This window comes from Chelmon rostratus, chromosome 12 (assembly GCF_017976325.1).
Source record: "Chelmon rostratus isolate fCheRos1 chromosome 12, fCheRos1.pri, whole genome shotgun sequence".
Lineage (NCBI taxonomy): Eukaryota > Metazoa > Chordata > Actinopteri > Chaetodontiformes > Chaetodontidae > Chelmon > Chelmon rostratus.
The window spans coordinates 1,217,099-1,236,826 of NC_055669.1; the positions used below are offsets into that span (position 1 = coordinate 1,217,099).

Here is a 19,728-nt window from a genome sequence, read left to right on the forward strand (position 1 = left end):
AAAATCTCATATCATCCCGTGACTGTGACTGAAGTTCCACTGTTATCATCAACTCAGACAAAACTCTTCACATGTGTAAATCAAGAAGTTTGGAAACTCCTTTTGATATTTTATGATTGTTTATAATTTCCAGTGCACTTTTATGTCCTTTCCAAACAATTAACAGTTCCATTATTAATATATATATATATATATATATATATATATATATATATATATATATATATATATATATATATATATATATATTGCACACAATGCAATTTGTTTGGGTATGAGAAATGCACTGATGTGTTGGCTGCAGAAGTGGCTTATTTTAAAGGATAAGTTCTGTGTGTCTAAAAACAATACTCACACGCCCATTTAAACAGGGTTTTCTCATGATAATCATGTTGATACTGGCTGTGAAGACACCCTGTGAGATAAGTGATGGGGGACAAAAGGGTCCCTCTATCTTTGTCTCACTCGAATTCCTATTGTGAAATGACAATAATAAAATAAAAAACTGCGCTTTTACTCTTTTTAAAGAAAACAGTTTAATTTTTCTTGACAAGGAACCCCATATCTACATACTTGGGGTTAATATTAGGCTAACTCTAACCCTTCATTATTGTGAACAAGAGCTGCAGTGTTGACAGTTCTCTTATACTCAGGCTGTGTCCATAAATAAGTGACTGTAAATGACCACAGACTGGCTGGCAGAGAATAAGTGTCAGACAATAGTGGCCTACCTGCACTATGTGAGACATCTGCCAACTATTTTATCAAACCTAATAGCTTATCCACACCCATGTAATTTCTGAAACTCTAAACTTTTCCAACTTCAGCATGAATTGGCTGCGAACATCCTGTTAATATCTCCTACAGCCAGTGTGTAAGAAGGAATGCTACCGCGGGTCCTTCATTCCAACGGCTGTCAGGTTATTCAACTCCAGTATTTCTTAACGTAAGACTGTTGATGTTGTTTCCCATTACAACATCACAGATCTACTGTTTTGCTACTGTCTTGATATTCTTCCTGAGAAACACTGCCCTTCAACTTTGATTAATGTTTAAGCCCTAAACATCATCGATGTAAACCCAGAGTCCGCCTTCCCCCGTCTTACTGAAGTCTGCATTATGTTTTGCAGCCAGGTCTCTGTTAAAATTTAGTCCACAACAGTCTCTGATTTCCCTAGTCCATTTCCCTGTCCATTTCGTCCATTTAATTTTTCTATGACTGGACATTTGGTAGAAGTAAGTTGGGCAGAAGAATATTCTTCAGTCCAAGATAGGTTATTTTATCTTATTCCGGCTCTCTTACCTCTCTACCTGGAGCTCTCACCGCTTGCTGTGGTGTTTGCACTGACTGGGTGGTCGAGAAATGTTGTGGTTAGTGATCATCTCATGGTTGGCTGCCCTAAATCCAGTCCCCGCATTTCCTTTCTGATGTTGATGAGTGTTTTTCTGTCATGAGTAATATGTGTCGCCGTCACTTTCAGAACAAGCGTTCAAAGAGTTTCACAGTATTAAAGGCTGAACATGACTGTATATCAAAAACACACAGTGTTCAAATTAAATTAATAAATGGATTTGTATGTTTGTATGTTTAAGAAAGGCGTAATGCTTTGATCTCAAAACGTCTTGTGCAATCAACCAAATTCAATTATCAGAGCATCGTTGGAGGGTAAACACCATAGCACACTTATGTGAGCTGGATAGTCTTGTGAAAGCAAAAAAGTTGTTTTGACTCGACCAACAGTTAAAAATATCAGTAATACAACCTTGATTTCGGATGCTGTGTAAAACTACATCCTTTTGGACTTTTTTTTACAGCTTTGAAATAAAAAAATCTTAATGTAAAATAATATAGAGAATAGATTATAACCACTTTAGCTGAATTTTCAATGTTGTAAAATCTACCAACAAAATACCATTCACATTCATTTTATTGGGGTGGAGGCAGAAATCTCAGAGAGGGATTCCTCAGAGACTAGTCAAATAAAACCAAGACTTCATGCATTGCTAGATACCACTGCAGGGAAGTGAGCAAATTTGTTGTTTGTTTCTTTTCAGGTGAACCTACCCTTTATTACTGTGATGGAGCAAAACACGATGCTCTACATGGAGTCATGTTGTATGACTAAAGCATCAAGCAGGTGTCCTTGCTTTATGTTCTGTTTATTGGGGTTATAACAGACTCTAACGCCGCTTTCTGACAGAAGAAACAGGAAACAAAAGCACATAAATAACACAGGAAGAGTTTAATGGTGCACAGTCCACAGCTGGCTGGAGGTGACAGGTTTGAGTTGTGATACATGGAATACCAGATGGATTCTCATGATGGAAGTCTTAGTTTGATGGCCATGGGATTGATTACAGAATTTACAAGAAATACCCAGAAAGCGGGGGAGAGTTTCCTAGAGTCAGTCTTAAGAGGGATGTGTTGTAAAGAGAGAGCCAAACTTTCTGACCTGAGGAGACTCTGCGGTGACGATAGACCCTGATGAAACAGCAGTGAAAGTTTGCGAAGCCCAGAAGAAGTTGCAGATGCTTGTGGGTCATGGGGGTTGGCCATTCCTCCACCGCCCTGATCTTCTCTGGTTCTGCTTTTACTTGGCTGTTAGCTGTCACCAAACCCAGAAAGGAGACTGAGCAGGAGTGGAAGTCACATTTTTCAGCTTTCACAAATAACTGGTTCTCTAATAGTCTCTGAAGCACCTGCCACACATGTTGAGTATGTTCCTCCTGGTTCCTGGAGAAGATCATCATCCAGGTAAACAAAGACAAAGCTGTTGATGTAATCTCGCAGGACGTCATTCACTGGGTTTTGGAATACCGCCGGAGCGCTGGTAAATCCAGAGGGCATGACAAGATACTTGAATTGTCCTAGGGGTTGAACACTGTCTCCCGTTCATCCTCCTGTCGGACTTGAACCACATGGTATGCATTACGAAGGAAGAGTTTAGAGATGACGGTGGCTCCCTGCAGTGACTTAAATGCAGATGAGATTAAGGGTAGCTGGTATTTATTTTTTACTGTGATAGCTTTGAGACCCCTGAAATCTATGCATGGTCTGAGGGAGTAGTCTGTCTTCGAGACAAAAAAAAAACCCAGCACCAACAGGAGAGGAGGCTGGGTGAATGATGTAGGTTTCCATAGTCTTACTCTTCAGGCTGTATAGCCAACTGGTAGGAAGGGGAGCTCCAGGAAGCAGATCGATGGCACAATTGTGTGGGCGATGAGGCGGCAAGGAGATGGCCAGTTCTTTGCTGAACACCTCCTTTAAGGTTATGTCCTTAGGGACACCGGACAGATCTGGGGGAGATACAGACTAGAGGAGGTTTGTACATGAAATGGTGTAGATTGCAAACACACTCCAACCCTCAGACTATGCCAGTCTCCTCAGCCCACTTTAAAACCAAACCTGTCAACAGTCCAAAAACATAATAATGATATTTCAGAGAGAAACGTTAAGGGTTTCTGTTGAACCAACATCTTACATTGGAGTAAAAACTCCTGACACCAAACTGCCCCAAGAATGTCTCAGGCTCGATGGTATGATTACAGGTTGTACTGGAGTGGCGGTTGGTTGTGCTGGGAGTTGTATGTTAGGCGATGGAGCAGCTGAAACAGAAGGAGAAACTTTAGGTCCAGTCTTTAAGTGGTTCCATACGCCTTGCTATTGTGCATGGATGTCCGTGATTTCTATCGATTCGTACTGTTATGTTTATTGGGCCTTTAACAGACTCTGATGCCAGTTTCTGACACAGGAAACAGGACACAAGCAGACCAACACAGAATTTGGTGCACAGTCCAAAAGCTCCAGATCTGAGTCTTCAGCTTTGGCAGCCAAAACAGGTCCAGATGAGGTCCTAAAGTGGAGGAGGATGATCCAAAGTGTCCATGAGGAGCACAGACAGACAGGATCCAAACAAGGTTTAGAGTAGCAGGTTTTCCACCAAGGTCTCATCAGAGAGCAGACAGGCAGGGCACAAACAAGAGCTGGTGACAGGAATCACACAGGAGAGGGTAAGACAACTGAGCACAAAGGAAATACAAACATACTGAGTAACTAGGCACACGGAGGTCTTTGTCTTTACCACACTGGTGGACAGGTGATTCGACAAATACTGGTAGATACTTATACTGTGAAGACATATGGTTTGTGTGTGTGTGTGTGTGCGTGTGCGTGTGTGTGTGTGTGTGTGTGTGTGTGTGTGTGCGCACGTGCTCAATCAGGGGAGAGGCTGGCCCGACCTGTCGACCCCGCCCTGGGGTGATGCCACTCACTACACAGACATGGGGAGAGACAGACAAGAGACAAAAGGGAGGGAAAACACAGGGAGTATAAAAAAACAGAAAAGGAGGGGAGACTCAGCTCTCCTCAGGTTGGATGAATTACTCTCACAGACTTCAGGCTGACAGGTTTCTCCACAAAGAGCATTTTCAGCAAAAGATGATTCAGTGAAATATTTTTGGGGGACTGGATTGCTCTAAAACATCTTAGAAGAACCGATATTGATTTGCATTGCCATGGATTTGTTACAACTGCCAGGTGAGTCATTGATTCATTTGATGACACTCGATACAATATGTGAGTAAAGCTGGAACTTGAATGAACTAGAAATGATCGATCCAACTGTACAGTGCAGCATTTAGATTAACTGTGCAGTGCATAACAGCTCTGCTGTTTGAAAGCATACCTAAAAATGATGAAGTATTAAAAACGCGTGGATAAACGCTGTTGGCCAAATTTAGTTTGAGACTTACCGTTAAAGTTGAGTTAAAGTTGCAAAATATCTAAGAAATTAAATTCCTGACACTAATACCCTTAATGTCCCCTTGATAGAGAGAGGGACAGACAGACAGACAGACAGACAAACAGACAGACAGACAGACAGACAGACAGACAGATAGATAGATAGATAGATAGATAGATAGATAGATAGATAGATAGATAGATAGATAGATAGAAAGGAATGGGGGAGGGGGTGTTTGTGCAGTTGTGTGTGTGACTGTGTGTGTGTAGATGTGTGTGTGAGTATGAGTACAATGTGCAATGCGTGTGTGTATACAATACGATGTGTGTATACAATAAGATGTGTGTGAGGATGTGCACTAGCCCAGCCCCAACCAGGACAACAATGGAGACCATCTCTCTGCAAACACTGTGATGTGGTTCTTATTGAAGCCGGTGATTTTCTCCATAGATGTGAAAGAAGGTATTATTATTGTATTGATTTTTTTGATTTCCAGGTAAGGAGAATTGTTTACTTGGCAACAGTAATGTTAATAAGGAAGTTGTTATTATTTGGCACATTGATTTTTGAGTCTCCAACCTGTCGGGATGGAGAGATTCTGCAGTCCAGGATGGTGGAGAGTGTTTGTGTTACAGAGTCCCAAAAAGAGTGAACCGGTTGGCAGGCCGAGAGTGTGTGAAAATAATTATCTGTTGTGCCCATTGTGCTTTGTGTTTGCACTGTCTCTCAGTGCCATGCTTCTGTATAAGGTGTTTGAAGTCTATGGAGTGATTGCTGTGGAAAAGATGGTGAGGGTGTGTGATACCTTTTGGTGCCCGGGATGCTGTGGAGTTGGAGGTCAGGGTTATGTCAAACAGGGGTATATTGACTTCCCACCAGGCTGTCAGAGCTGTGCAGTATTTGGACTTGAATTGGGAGGAAAGTTGAAATGTTGATTTCAGCACGCAAAATGGTCAATGTTAATGTTACCTCTGCGTTTGCATATTCTCTGAAACGTGGTTGTCAAACGAAGTTAAAATCTTTTGTCTTGATTATTATATTTTTTTTAATTTGATCGGCACGTTAAGGGAGGCCGCGTTGCCATTTTTGTGATAACTGTTAATTTGTCTCTGTTGTTACTTTTGTATTCACGCTGAAATCTATTGAGTTCTTGGCTATAAGTGTTTGTCTGAGAAAGTAATACTGGGAATGTTCTAGTTATTGAGTTTTATCAACCCCCTGCACCTATGGGTGTGAGAGATGATTATTCTCATTATTATTTGAAATCCAGCTATGATGATTCAAAGCACTTTGTCCTGGCTGATATGAACATTACCTTGCTTGCATTTACAAAAATCACTGAAGCTGATGAAGTAAAACCTCTCTCTTCAGTCTGCCAAGAAGGATTAGCAAGTTGTCTCATTCTGTTTTATATTACACGCCGTCCAAGCTGTATTGAAATCAGGGTTGGAGTTGATTTATTGAAAAAAAGATTAATTCACAATGAAAATAGTGGTCAGCAGCTGACCTAATAACAGGCCACCACTGTGTAGGAGTAGCTGTGTCACTGAGTGTGTGAGTGCAGACTGAGACAGTTGATGTGCAAAGACCAAAGACCAAGAGGGAAGTCTTTAGGCATACAAGTTTTACTGAAGAGCAGTTTCTTTACCAAAAATGACACTTTTTTGATTCCATCCATTGAGGAATATTCGTACAAAATATAAAATATTTGTAAAAAAAAAACCCTTTTTTTATCGAACACATCTGCATCTAAACACAAACAATCATGCCAGACCTTGGTTTAAAATTTGCAAAAAGCAAAAGTCCTAAAAAAAGTGTACCATTGCACTGAAAGTGTTTGGTTTAAGATCCCTGTCATATTACTGAACGATGGAACGTAATAGTAGAGATCACTGTGCTGGGTTTCAGATCCCTTCACAGGACCAGGTCTGAGCCGATACTGTATCTGATGTATTTTGTTAATATCTCTGTTCCTCTGCAGAGGCTGACTCAGCTAGTGAAAATGCTTAATGTCGATTTGCTTAGAATGACAACAAAAACAAGCAAACAAACAACCCCCCCCCCAAAAAAAAAAAAAAAATCTTCCATGAAAAGAACTTCCAGCAGAGCTCTGTGGATACATCCCACATTTCTTGGCTCAGCTTCCTCTGGCGATTACATTCTTGGCATAATGTTGGGGACTTGACATTGTTTTCCACCCATGATGGTCTTGCTCAACTACACTAAAAAGAAATTCATTGTTGCTCCTCGGTTAAGAAATCCGTATGAAGTTGCAAACCATGCAAAGGAAGTAGAAGAGAGAAAAATGTCACATAAAATGGCAAAAACTGATTATTCTTGTTATTTGCAGAGCTGGGGAGTGGTAGGTGCCCATGAGTTCCTCTGCTGTTCATTTCTTTTTTCTGTCTCTCCTGGCCAACATATTCATTGTTGCGTTTGAATGGAAACAAGATGAAAGTCAGAGACAGCTGGTAACACACTATGATGGCAGTCAGGTATAGAACAATGAGCCTCCATGCATTTAAAATGAAGTAAAGATGAAGGAGCATCTAGTGTGATGTCTGTACAGGTGGTTTATCTCACCATCTGCAGTACAATGCTCACAGACTGAGCAGGTAACTACTGAAGCCTTTCACTTAGATCAGCTATGAATGTTTCCGCAGACTTAGCTGAGACTTAGCTCATTAGTTAACAAACTGCATGTTTTGTACTTCTAGACAAAATCATTGATAAATCAGCTGTGAGGGACACGCTGGAGGAGGACTCAGCAGCAGTCAGAGACTGCAGACAAGCGCCTGCTGACTTCAGCAGCATCTACAGCAAAGGTGAGAGCTCAGGTCGTCCATAGTCACGCCAGGTGTGGTCCTCCTGACGGTCTGAGGTGCAGTCAGGACAGGAGGCATCTGTGGCCGATGGACAACATAGTCTTTAGCTGCAAATTCATCATATTAAGCATGTGTGTGTGTGTGTGTGTGCGTGTGTGTGTCTGTTTGTATGTGTGCAGACTTGCTTCCAGCCTCAGGCGGTGAGGAGATGACCAGAGGGTTTCTGCAGGAGCTGGTTAACATCTTGTTGAGTTATATCTGCAAGTCAAGTCAGAGGAGCTCCAAGGTACTCAACTGTTTCTATCAACAGTACAAACAAGTTCATGTAGGACTACAGTACTGTGTTTGAATCCTGTACAGTGCTGCAACACAATGACATCCTCCAGGAAATAATGCCAGTCTGGAAATAGTAAGTGAATACATGATAAAGCATACACGTGAAGGGGCTTTTCATTAGGAGATGACATACTTCCAGAAGTCATTATTTTGGCTCGGTGAACACTTCTGACGGAAAAGAAGAGGAAATAGAGAAAAATATGTATTGAATGTTTAGGAATATGTACAATATGAAGCACAGAAAAGGACATATTTAAAAATATTGCTCCCTGTGTTTTAGGTCCTGGACTTCCACCATCCTCACCAGCTGATGGAGGGACTGGAAGGCTTCAGTGTGGAGCTGCCGGACCAACCCGAAACCCTGGAGCAGTTACTCGTGGACTGTAGAGATACACTCAAATATGGTGTCAATACAGGTATGTGTGTGTGTGTGTGTATGTGTGTGTGTGTGTGTGTGTGAGTGTGTGTGTGTGGATGAATCACTGAAAGCTCCAGTTACACAGAATAAGAGCCTCTGTCCGACTGTTGCAGCTGCATAATGAAAGTGCCCACTTATCATCTACCATAAGTGATGTCATGTCAGTGCATTTTAATACAGCAGCACTGTGAGGAATCATCTTTCAGTGTCTTTGCAGATCAATCTTTCATTTCACATAGTTTAGTCAGATTAAAAGTGAATCTAAACATGTTGTCAAACGCCTGCATTTGCGTAAAATCTGGACTCTGGACTTGGGCCACACACATCAATCATTTTTTTAAGTGATCTATAGTGTCAGCAGACAGACAGGACAGACAACATACAAACCCTGCACTGCGTGTCCTTTAAAAAGCACGAGGCCCTTGCAACCTCTGTCTCTTTTAACTAGTTGCTTTAAGTTGACTTATGACCTCTGTCTTTCCAGGTCACCCCCGTTTCTTCAATCAGCTGTCTTCAGGTCTGGATGTGATTGGTGTCGCTGGCGAGTGGCTGACCTCCACAGCCAACACCAACATGTAAGATCTCATCACCAGTAGTGGAAAGTAATGAAGCCTGATTACCCAAGTACTATACTTAACACTCCAGTTCTGTTCGAAACAGTCACATTTATTACAGACCATTTGACTGTGGCAGAGTTGATGGCAAAGAAAAAGTGGGAAGGAAGTCCTCAGTGTGCCGTATTGTGTGCTATATATTCTGTTTGGTCCACAGGTGAAGTGAAATGTTCACTAATGTTTTTCCTGTTGTTGTTGCACATGCTCTGTGTGCTCTGTCAGTGTGGTAGCCAGAGACATTAGAACATGGACTTTGTCATTACAATATAATGTAATATGATACCGAATTTCTTTGTCAGGTTTACATATGAAGTGTCCCCTGTTTTCATCCTCATGGAGGAGGTCCTGCTGAGGAAGATGCAAAGCATTGTGGGATGGTCTGACGATGAGGGAGACGGAATCTTCTGTCCGGGTAATACATGCTGGGAAAGTACAGCAGAAATGAATGGATGAACAGTTTGAACTGTCATTTTGACAAAAGCTGTTAAAAGTAATACTGAACATCTGTAGATGCAAAATGTTGTGCAAGTTCATTGGAAAGTGTAGAGAGCTAAGCTAGCAGTTAGTCTACATTAAATGAGGCTTCGCTTCACTGAACTAGCCTCCAGAGAAATGTGGCAAGCTAAGCTACAGCAGCATGGCAAAAGTAGTTTACTACATCCAAGCATTTTTTTTTTAACATTGAACCAAGTTCATTCCAAGTTAGTGCTATCTCACTGGTCAATAAAACTGTCCGTCAAACAGACAGACAACAAACAATAAGCTGTGCTCTCTATGGCAACAAAAACAAACAAACAAAAAAAGTGCTGCACATAATGCCAAAAAACAGGCGTCTACAGTGTGTGTGTGTGTGTGTGTGTGCTGTTCATGTAGAAAACCAATCTGTTGTCAAAGTTCAGTGGTGGGATATAGTTGTTGAAACTAAACTCGACTTATCTGACTAATGCTTTGATTATCAACATAGTTGATACTACATGGTTTCTAGTGTTAGGATATTTGTTAGAGTATGGAAGTGAAACAACAAGAAATAAAAGAACAGAGGCAGAGCACAGTAGAGTGTGGTTGCTACTTGTCTACAAACCGAGCACTCTGTTTTCTGAAGGAGGCACAATATCCAACCTGTACAGCATCCTGGTGGCCAGACACCACTTCTACCCAGAGGTGAAGACCAGAGGGATGGGAGCTCTGCCTCAGCTGGCCCTCTTCACTTCAGCACACGTAATCAAACCAAACACATTAACCAGTACTCTCTAGGGGACTTCAGGAGTTTTCTGATTTTGCCATTCTTTGACCAGTAGATGGTTCCACACAAAAAATAAGTAAATAAGTAAGAAGAATATAAAGGTCCACTCGCTTCCCCCATCTTAGGATGACTGCACAGGCACATGTTTCCTGACTGGGCGACCTTACTAGTCCTGCCACCTGCAATCTAGAGCCGATTCAGACAAATTTTACATTTTATCTTCTACACTGTGAGACACATTTGACTGGCAACACAGAAAACTGGGAAATTCTAAAAGTGAGCCATTAAAAAGTATAGAAAAAGTGCCTAACCTACAGTATGTGTTACCATGTGTGTTCTGATGTCTGACAGTGAGTACGCTGGAAATCTGAGCCATGGTCTGCAGACTTTTCAGTTTGTCTTATGTAATGGCTTCATCCACAGTACTTTAAGGACTTTTGTCTTATAAATCAAGCATCAAAGATCATTCTTCTGTTAGGACGTTGTAGTTCAACAAAAAAGTCCTCAATCAAGGTCCACTTATTGTTCTCTTCAAAGTATTGTCCCATCACACTGAGTCACACTGATGCTGGCTGTATTCAGTTTCACTCGACACGTGCACCTGGGAAGGTCTTCTTCTTAGAACCAAACAATGCAGCCACTTCTTTCAGCTGAATGAACTGTGTACCTGTTTGTAGTGTCATTGAAGTGAGACAAATGGAGATGAATAGCTGTCTTATCACCCTCTCAGAGTCACTATTCAGTGAAGAGATCTGCAGCCGTGCTGGGGATGGGCACTGAGAATGTGGTCATAGTGAAATGCGATGAAAGGTGAGTAAGTTACTAAGTCACTAAATAAACATGTGTTGGTTAAAAGTCATGACAAAAGAAGTGTTTGCTCACCTGTTGCAGCTTTCTATGTGTCTGTGTGTGTGTTCTGGGGAACGTTTTCCTTGCACGTGGGCTAGTAAAAACAGGTATTTAGAAAATTCTTCGTAATGATTGTGCAGATTGTAGGTTGGTGTCAGGGGCATGACAAGTTGTCATGCCTTATATGCAGTGTAATAAAGAAAAACAGTCAGCTACTGTTTACTGACCCTTTGTCTATACTACATGTCTATTGTCTTTGTCTATACTTTCTTCAAGAGGGAAAATGATTCCTGCTGAACTCGAGTCTTCCATTATCACAGCTGAAGAAAAGGTATGAAGGAAAAGCAAAACAATGTTACAAATCATCTTCCAGGATGTACAGGTGTTACGAGAAAATATTCAATGTGTTCAAAGTGTCCCCAGTCTCTTAGCATTCAGAAACACTTAAAACTTCTGCTCTGTCACTAAAATTTTATTCAAATGTGTTGCCCCTATGTGTGATATTGTCACAGTTGATTGTGTGCAGACAGCTGCAGTGTAGAAAACGGTGCATGCACATGTTAAGGACAACCTCAGTTCTGTCTCCCAGGGTTTGGTTCCATTCTACGTGAGTGCGACAGCAGGCACCACAGTGTACGGAGCCTTCGATCCTCTCAGCGCCATCGCAGACATCTGCCATCGCCACACACTGTGGATGCATGTTGATGTGAGGTTCCTCGTTCTCTCTCTCTCCCTCTTTATCACTGAGATCATCATGTAAATGAAATGAGGACATATAGCAAACATCTGTATCTGACTGGATCATGTAACTAGTGCCACACTCACACACACGCACGTTATTCTGATACAGCCAGAATGTAGCACTTCACTGAATCTCTGTGTTTAGTGAGTACTTTGTGTTTCTGAATTCAGGCAGCGTGGGGTGGAGGCCTGCTGATGTCGGACAGACACAGGATGAAACTACAGGGCATTGAACGGTAACTGCATCAACACACACCCTGACCACTTCACACAGCATGTCTGTGTCTCCTCTGTCATTTCTCACCACTACACTCCACTACAACTCACTGTGACTTCAGCCTAATAAAGCAAAGCATGTTGCCATCTTGACAGTAAGCAAGCATCGAATCCAACTGTAGAGATATTTCTAAGCTAAATATCTGTTTGTGTGTGTGTGCTTGTCCATGGATGGATGGATGGATGGATGGATGCTCAGATGCTGTTTTGTGTGGTTAGCAGCAGGTCTAAGGTCAGAATGAAATAGTTAAATTTGCATTGATTGTTTTCCAGAGCCTGGTCTGTAACATGGAATCCTCATAAGATGATGGGCGTCCCTCTGCAGTGCTCTGTCATACTGGTCAAGAAGAGAGTAAGAAACGATCCCCTTCAACTTGAATATACATTATGCAATGGCAATGTGAGTCCATCTCTCGATTAGTCCACCACTTCAAATGTTTCAACAGCGATTAGATCGATTGGCAGAAAACTTTTTATGGACACTTAGGTGTCCAGAGCATAAATCCTAATGACATCTGTCATCCTCTGACTTTCCCTTTGCGCCACCATGAGGTGGAGGACATTTCTTCAGAGTAAAATGTTTCAACAAACCTTAGATGGAAAACCACAAAATCTAGTTCAATCATGGTCTATTGTGGCTGTTGAGTGTTTATCCTTCACCTCAGAGGGTTTCTGTAAAATTCACTGTTTTGTCCGATCCAAGAAGTGTAACATTCATAAACTGAAGGCAGGTGAGAGGTGGTTCGCACATAAAGTTCAGGACTTTTACACCAAATGCTGTTGTTGTAAATGCTTTGAATTGAGTACATGAGTTTAAACAGAACCGAAAAACAATATGTATACAGGTAATATGTGTATGTATGATGGAAACATTATTCTGGTGGCAATACATTTGGGCTACATTACAGTAACGCTGTTCATCACAAAGAATATCACAAGCATCCTGAACCCGTCTTATATCTATGATGAAGCTACAGGATAACAAATGATAACATAGAGAACTTCTTCTCTTTTAAATAACCTGGCTCTAACTGCCACACAGTCTGAGTGAGTCCACTGATATCTCTAAGATGTCTCTAAAAACAGTTATTTACCACAATATTTCACAGCAAGCAAAGTAACTCTTTGTGTATCTCTGAAGGTTGTCTCTAAAGGTTCTTCATGGATCATCTCCAGCTGTATCTTGTGTGTATCCTCTCCTCTGCAGGGTCTCTTAAAGGAATGTAACGAGTTGGGGGCTGAGTACCTTTTCCAGAAAGACAAATCCTATGACGTGAGCTATGACACTGGGGATAAGAGCATCCAATGTGGCCGACACGTGGATGCCTTTAAACTTTGGCTCATGTGGAAGGCAAAGGTAATCATGCACAGTATCAGTGTAACCCCAGTGTGAGAAGATTAATATTCTTTTCACTCTTCCCTCTGAATCTGACAGAGTGCATGCTTTACTTTAAGTAAGACTGAATCTATTCTTTGAAGCAGGAACCTTTCTGTTAATGTATCTACATTCATTCACATTCAATTCATCTACAGAAAGAGACGGTGGTTTAGGCCTCAGTTAACATAAATATGTATACAATGCATGATCGGAACTGATGGACTCTGATGACATCCTGGTGTCGTTCCATGTCATCTGGAAAAGGTTGAACAGGCTGAGTACATTGTTCAAAGAAGGAATGTAAAATAATTTCAAGCTATGGTTGGGTGCAGTGAATACCAAATAAACCAGCTCTTTGTATTTCCTTTAAAATGTATATGTCACCACAGTCCAGGCTAACATTTCCTGAGTCAGCAGGTCCACTCCACTGGATGGATGGATGGATGGATGGATGGATGGATGGATGGATGGATGGATGGATGGATGGATGGATGGATGGATGGATAGATAGATAGATAGATAGATAGATAGATAGATAGATAGATAGATAGATAGATAGATAGATAGATAGATATACTTTATTTATACCAGGCTGGGAAATTGCAGTGCAGCAGCAGCATTACACAGTGAAATAAGTGAAAATAAGACTATAAAGAACAAACTATACATAATAAAATATGAAAATAGCGAGCAGTAAAAAGATTATATACATAACAATAAAATAGCCAAATAGTAAACAGTAGTAAAAGTATTGCACAAAAAAGAATATCAAATGCATAATGAATATCAAAATAAGAATATCAAAAGCAAATGGCAGTGAAGATAAAGTGTACCGTGACTGTAAGAACAAACTATATATAATAAAATATCGAAATAACAAGCAGTAAAAAAAAAGTAAAAAAGATTTCCTGTATCTGTCCCTTCGATAGTGGAGCTGTAGCAGCCTGTAGGAGAAGGTGCTCCGCTGTCTGTCCACTGTGTGATGGAGAGGGTGCTGATCATTGTCCATGATGGATAACAGTTTATTCAGCGTCCTCCTCTCCACCACAGTCTCAAAAGACTCAAGTCTGAGTCCAAGTACAGAGCCAGCCTTCTTGATGATCTTATGAAGTCTGTTGGTGTCGCTGGCTCTGATGCTGCTGCCCCAAACAAACAACAGCAAAGAAGATGACAAACTGAACAGACAGCACCCAGAATACACTGCTTTCATTGTGTATGAGAGATGTTGATTTGGCACCGAACAGTGTAAGAGATAAGAATTTAATGTCAGTCATGTGATATATTCTACTGGGTGACTTACTTACAATAACAACCTAATTTACTTTTAAATTAAGTTGACCTGTGAGTATTGACTGACCGAGACATACAGTTTGGTGTGTATGTCTGCCTACTAAGTGACATTACTTTTTAAATTATTGGGGTCTGTTTGCTTTCAGTTTCTTCATGATTCACTTTTTTGTCTCCATCTCCCCCCTTTGTAAGACTGCATGATGTCTCTATGTCTTTTTAACTTGCTGTCTCGCTCTGTCAGGGCTCAGAGGGTTTTGGAGCTCAGGTCAACAAATGCCTGGAGAATGCTGAGTACCTGTACGATGAGCTGCAGAGGAGGGCAGGGTTTGAGCTGGTCTTCAAAAACAAAGTAAGGCCGGTTTTCGTGGGGAAAATGATTTTTTTTTGATCACACTGTTTCATGTTTAGATTGTTTTGTCATTATAAAATAAGAAATCTTGACAGTGTTCCAGTGGAGTCAGAGATTATTAAATCAGCTAATAATCAGCTACATCACATTGAAGTGGTTGAATTAAGACATATAGTTTATAACCAAGATCAATTGATTGTCTAGGTTGATTAACCATTATCTCAACAGTATTTTAGTCACATTTAATCATTGCAATTTTTATCCTAGACATCTAAAAAGCTTTCACTTTTCAACCCAATTTAGCCTGATTTTAAACTGCTGTAGATGCCTAGATAACCAAGACAGATGCATTTAGCCCTTAAACAGCACATTAAACTTCTTGCACTAACCATGTACAGGACTATTGTTGTATCCTAGTTTATTGTTCTAGTTCAGTTTCGAGTTAAGATTGTAGTTACTTTTAATTCACCTCTTTATGTTTCCATCAATTTTGACTGGGCATGTGTCCTCCACCTCTTACACAGCCAGAGCACTGCAATGTGTGTTTCTGGTACACCCCCCCAAGTCTGAGAGGCCTGCCACTTGGACCTGACAGAGACACACGACTCCATCAGGTCAGCAGAGAGCATCAAAATGGTTCCTCTGGACTAATTCAGTACTGGCCTGGCTTATATTTGACGGTGATATTCTCTCCACGTCTCTGCAGGTGGCTCCTCGGATCAAAGGCAGGATGATGGAGAAGGGGTCTGTTCTGATTGGCTATCAGCCTTTGGGAGCCAAAGTCAATTTCTTCAGGTGTGTGTTGTCGAATCCTGCCACGCAGCAAGAAGACATCGACTTCCTGCTGGATGAGATCGTCTGGCTGGGCCATGACCTGTGACCTCTGATGGATTGCTTGGTTTCACCCCAGTTCATGTCATTTTGAAGGAAATGAGTGCATCTGACTTTGACCACTGTTTTACTGCCAGTGCCAGTAGCCGACATTGTACCCAGCCTGGGTGCACTGGCTTTTGACAGTTACTTCCAGCTATGCTCCTCAGCCTCTGTTTAACATCACACCTTTCGGTCATTTTCATGGCATAAAGGGAACCTTTTTCCCCAAAGTTAAACAGGTTTTTCAGAAGAGGCAGAGTGGACGTCTTACTCGGTAATTGGCCTTTCCCCTCTAATCTACGGTGTTTGTTCTATCTATTGTTATTTTCAGGTTCTCTGGGCATCTCAATTGAATATATCTGTAAATACCTTGAATTGTATGCGGTGTGTATGCAGTGTCTTTTCAGATAATGTAGACTATATTTGATCACCTTGGGAACTGGTTTCTGAAACCATCATCAGCCGTCACTGTGCAATACTGCTATATTAAAATTTGCTTAATATACATTTTGCTTCCCTTTACTCAGTTGGCACTTACATTTCAAAAAGTACAAACAATAATTGTGACATTAGCTGTTTGCTCTAAACCTGTGGGGAAAATTCTAAGATTAAAACCCACAATTTGGTGTCAGTATCTTAAACCATGTTTAATAACATCAAGAAAAATTATTTATGATGTATATAGAAATTTATTGAAATATAGGAATACATTTTTAAATTTAAATACATTTTAATATTAAATTTATTCTTTAAAACCAAGTGCTGTCTTGTAGATTGTAGTCAGTGTTCAGTATCTTGGGTTCCTTCCATTTCCACCTGGAAGCAGCAACAACATGTATTAAGGCAAAGAAATGCTGTTTTCATCTGTTAAATCATGAAGACATTATGCAAGGTTAGAAAACTGTGTCCAATAGAATAAAACCTGGTAGCACTGTCCTTAAGAAAAGCCACCGTGTATGAGAGTGCACAATGCCAGCTGATCGTAATATTAACAACAAAGAGAAAAACCACTGCAGGCAGCAATGCACACCTTTAAAATAATGCAATCACTAGCTGCACTAAACTGGTCATGGTCGTGCTTTCTGGTGCAAAGAATCAGGACTATCAGTCCAAACTGAAAAGCAGGTACAAATGGCAAGCGTCTTGCAGAATTAAAACATACGTGTCCTGTAGTGACATTTCATTGCCTACCTAGGTAGAACAAAATAATAGAGTATTCATTATTTAGCGGCAATTTGTTATCAGCTTATTTGATCTGCACCAAAATCGAAAAACCGTGATCCAACCTGACCTAATCTAGTTAACACTGATTCTCACCTTTTGATTTTCCTCGTTTGCCATAGTAACCATTGAAGGCTCCCTGCTGGGTGCTCTCCCTTTCTGTTGACAAAGAGATGGTTGTCCTTAAAAGTCCCTGAAAACGGGTTCTGTCAATCAGGTTCTTACTGTAAGTGGTGGGGTTTGGGCTGGGGTTCAGTTGGGGAAAAAAAGGTGAACTTGTGTGCACTAGTCAGAACTGAGCAGCATTTTAAATCCAAATCTGATGTTTGGTCACTGTCAATAAAATTGAATGAACCACAACCTCACAGTTGACTATGCAGTTTCAGTGGACACATTTTCTGGCTTTGGTTTTTGCATTTGCATTTTCACATGTGTATTTGGAACAGCAAATGTGTCCAATTCTGCAAAGATATTTAAAGCACTATTGTCCCAAAGCAGATGTGTTCAGAATAAAGGATAGATTTTTTGTTCGTGGTCTTGCTGGTGTTTGGTCACACCAAATTGAAATGATGCAATCCAGTCACCAGAATAAATTAAGCTTCTACAAACTATGGCTTTGTTGAAACTTTACATTTCTTTCCATTCAAACTTAAAAGTTTGAATGTAAAATTCGGCTTAAAATACATGTTTTTGTTGCCAATAACAACTTGTCTCTCCTCACCGTCAAGCCATCACGTCTCTCCTCAGGATGAGGAAAGACTCAGCTCAGACATGTTCTGGTAATGTGGACTACATCACTTTGAAACATATGGTAAACACAGATATGACACATCACAACGTTTGCACAACGTGCAAATTTCCATTTGCAGAAAGGTATAATAACAAAATTTTGTTTTGGTGACTTGGCTGTGGGTGATGTGCGTGGGGGTGCTGCTTCACCTCCATCCATTTTAGATTACCTGCCTTACCTTGACCTCTGTTCTTCCACTGGCCATGCCTCTCTTGGTTTTTCCGCATGTGCCCATTCACGTGGAATCCATCAGTCTGGCCAACGTGTGCTTTGCTATTTTCTATCAGATAACAGTTAAAAAACAGCAGAGTTATTGTCTCAAGAGGCAAATAGCACAGCACATGATTAGAATTGTTGAAATAAGAAACAGATCACCTGAGCAATTAAAAGGACGCCGTCGGCTTGGCCCCGTTCTGCTGTTCAAATCCTCAAATGAATACCCCAGCTCCTGTAGTACAGTACACTGTACACCACAGTCTACTAAATGTCCCTTTGACTGACACACGTCGGTCGTCCTCTGGTCAGCCATCAGGACACACAGTTGCTCGTTTCTCAGCTGACATGTTCCGTCCTCATCCTCCTTGCCCTCTCCATTTTGGAGAGTCAGCTGGCCTGTAGATGAGATTTCCCCCCCTGCCACAGAGTTCAAAAGAGTTTCTTCCTCCTCATGAGGGCATGGGCTTACCCCCTGCTGCTCATTTCCAATGAGAGATTCCTGGTTTGGGCTTTGATTAGCCTCTGGTTCAGAAGACCTATTCTTTTTTTCAGTGGGGGTAGATAAAATTATTTCACTCTGCAGGTGAGTCGGGGAAACTAAGGGATCCTCCTCTAAAGGAGCCATGCTCTGGCATTGCTTTGGACCCATCATTTCAGAGGCATCAGATTCACTCTCCATTTCTGGCTTGCATGATGGATTTAGCCTCTCAGCTGGGGTACTGAAGATCAGCCAGCTGTCAGACATTGGAACAGAGTCACAAGAGGAAAACCTGCGAGACTGCCTCCTTCCTTTTCTAGATTTGACAATTAGTTTGTCATCATGGGTCGACAGTCCACCGTTTTCAGCTTCCTCCATCATCTCAATGATGATGTCAGGCTCAAACATGCCTTTATGCAGTAGCTCTTTAGTGGGGATAAAGGGAGCTAGAGACTCCACTGACCAAACAGAATCATTCATTTTTCTCTTCATCTGAGAGCTATTTAAAGACATTTGATAGGGAATGATCTCTGTAGTGTCTTCATGTGGATTTGTCTTTTTGTCATTTTCTTGTTCATCTTCAGGGACCTTACAGGGATTGCTTACAGAGCCAATCAATCCCACAGGCTCATTGTCTCTTCTGGACTCTGAGTGAAGGTCATGTAGAGCAAAAGGTAGTTTGAGGATCTTGAAGATGGTTTCGCTGTCCTTAAAACTTCCGATATTTTCAGCATCAGCACTGTGAGCCACCACTGGACCATTCTTAGGCTCAGTCTGACTGTGGTAAACAGACTTTTCCTTCTCTACTTCAGTTTCATAAGATGGCAGCTGGTGGTCCGTCTGAGGTGGCACCTTGTCTGCCATTTTTAATATCGTTGCCTGCTGCATGTCACCGCCCCAACTCAGAATGTCAGGAATAGAAATATGCCTCTCTCTGACAACCTCGTCTTCTTGTTGAGAGGAGCTACACACAGGAACCATACTGTCTGGAGAACTCACTGACCACATATTGCGGTCACCATTTCTGTAAGGGGGAACATTCATCTGACCAGCACTGTCTTTATGGCACTTTTGTGTTTGGACAGTTGC

General features: G+C 41.3%; 1 protein-coding gene across 1 annotated transcript; it reads left to right on the forward strand.

Moving 5' to 3' along the window:
- The first annotated feature begins 4,399 nt into the window (after positions 1-4,399).
- On the forward strand, positions 4,400-17,330 carry gad3 (glutamate decarboxylase 3). Its single transcript, XM_041949977.1, has 16 exons — positions 4,400-4,537; positions 7,460-7,567; positions 7,747-7,853; positions 8,184-8,319; positions 8,806-8,896; positions 9,235-9,347; positions 10,038-10,153; positions 10,909-10,988; positions 11,304-11,358; positions 11,617-11,733; positions 11,940-12,004; positions 12,318-12,396; positions 13,252-13,401; positions 14,954-15,061; positions 15,586-15,675; positions 15,768-17,330. Exons 1-16 carry the CDS (start codon positions 4,516-4,518, stop codon positions 15,939-15,941), a joined length of 1,611 nt encoding a protein of 536 aa, XP_041805911.1. The 5' UTR covers positions 4,400-4,515; the 3' UTR covers positions 15,942-17,330.
- The last annotated feature ends 2,398 nt before the right edge of the window (positions 17,331-19,728 follow it).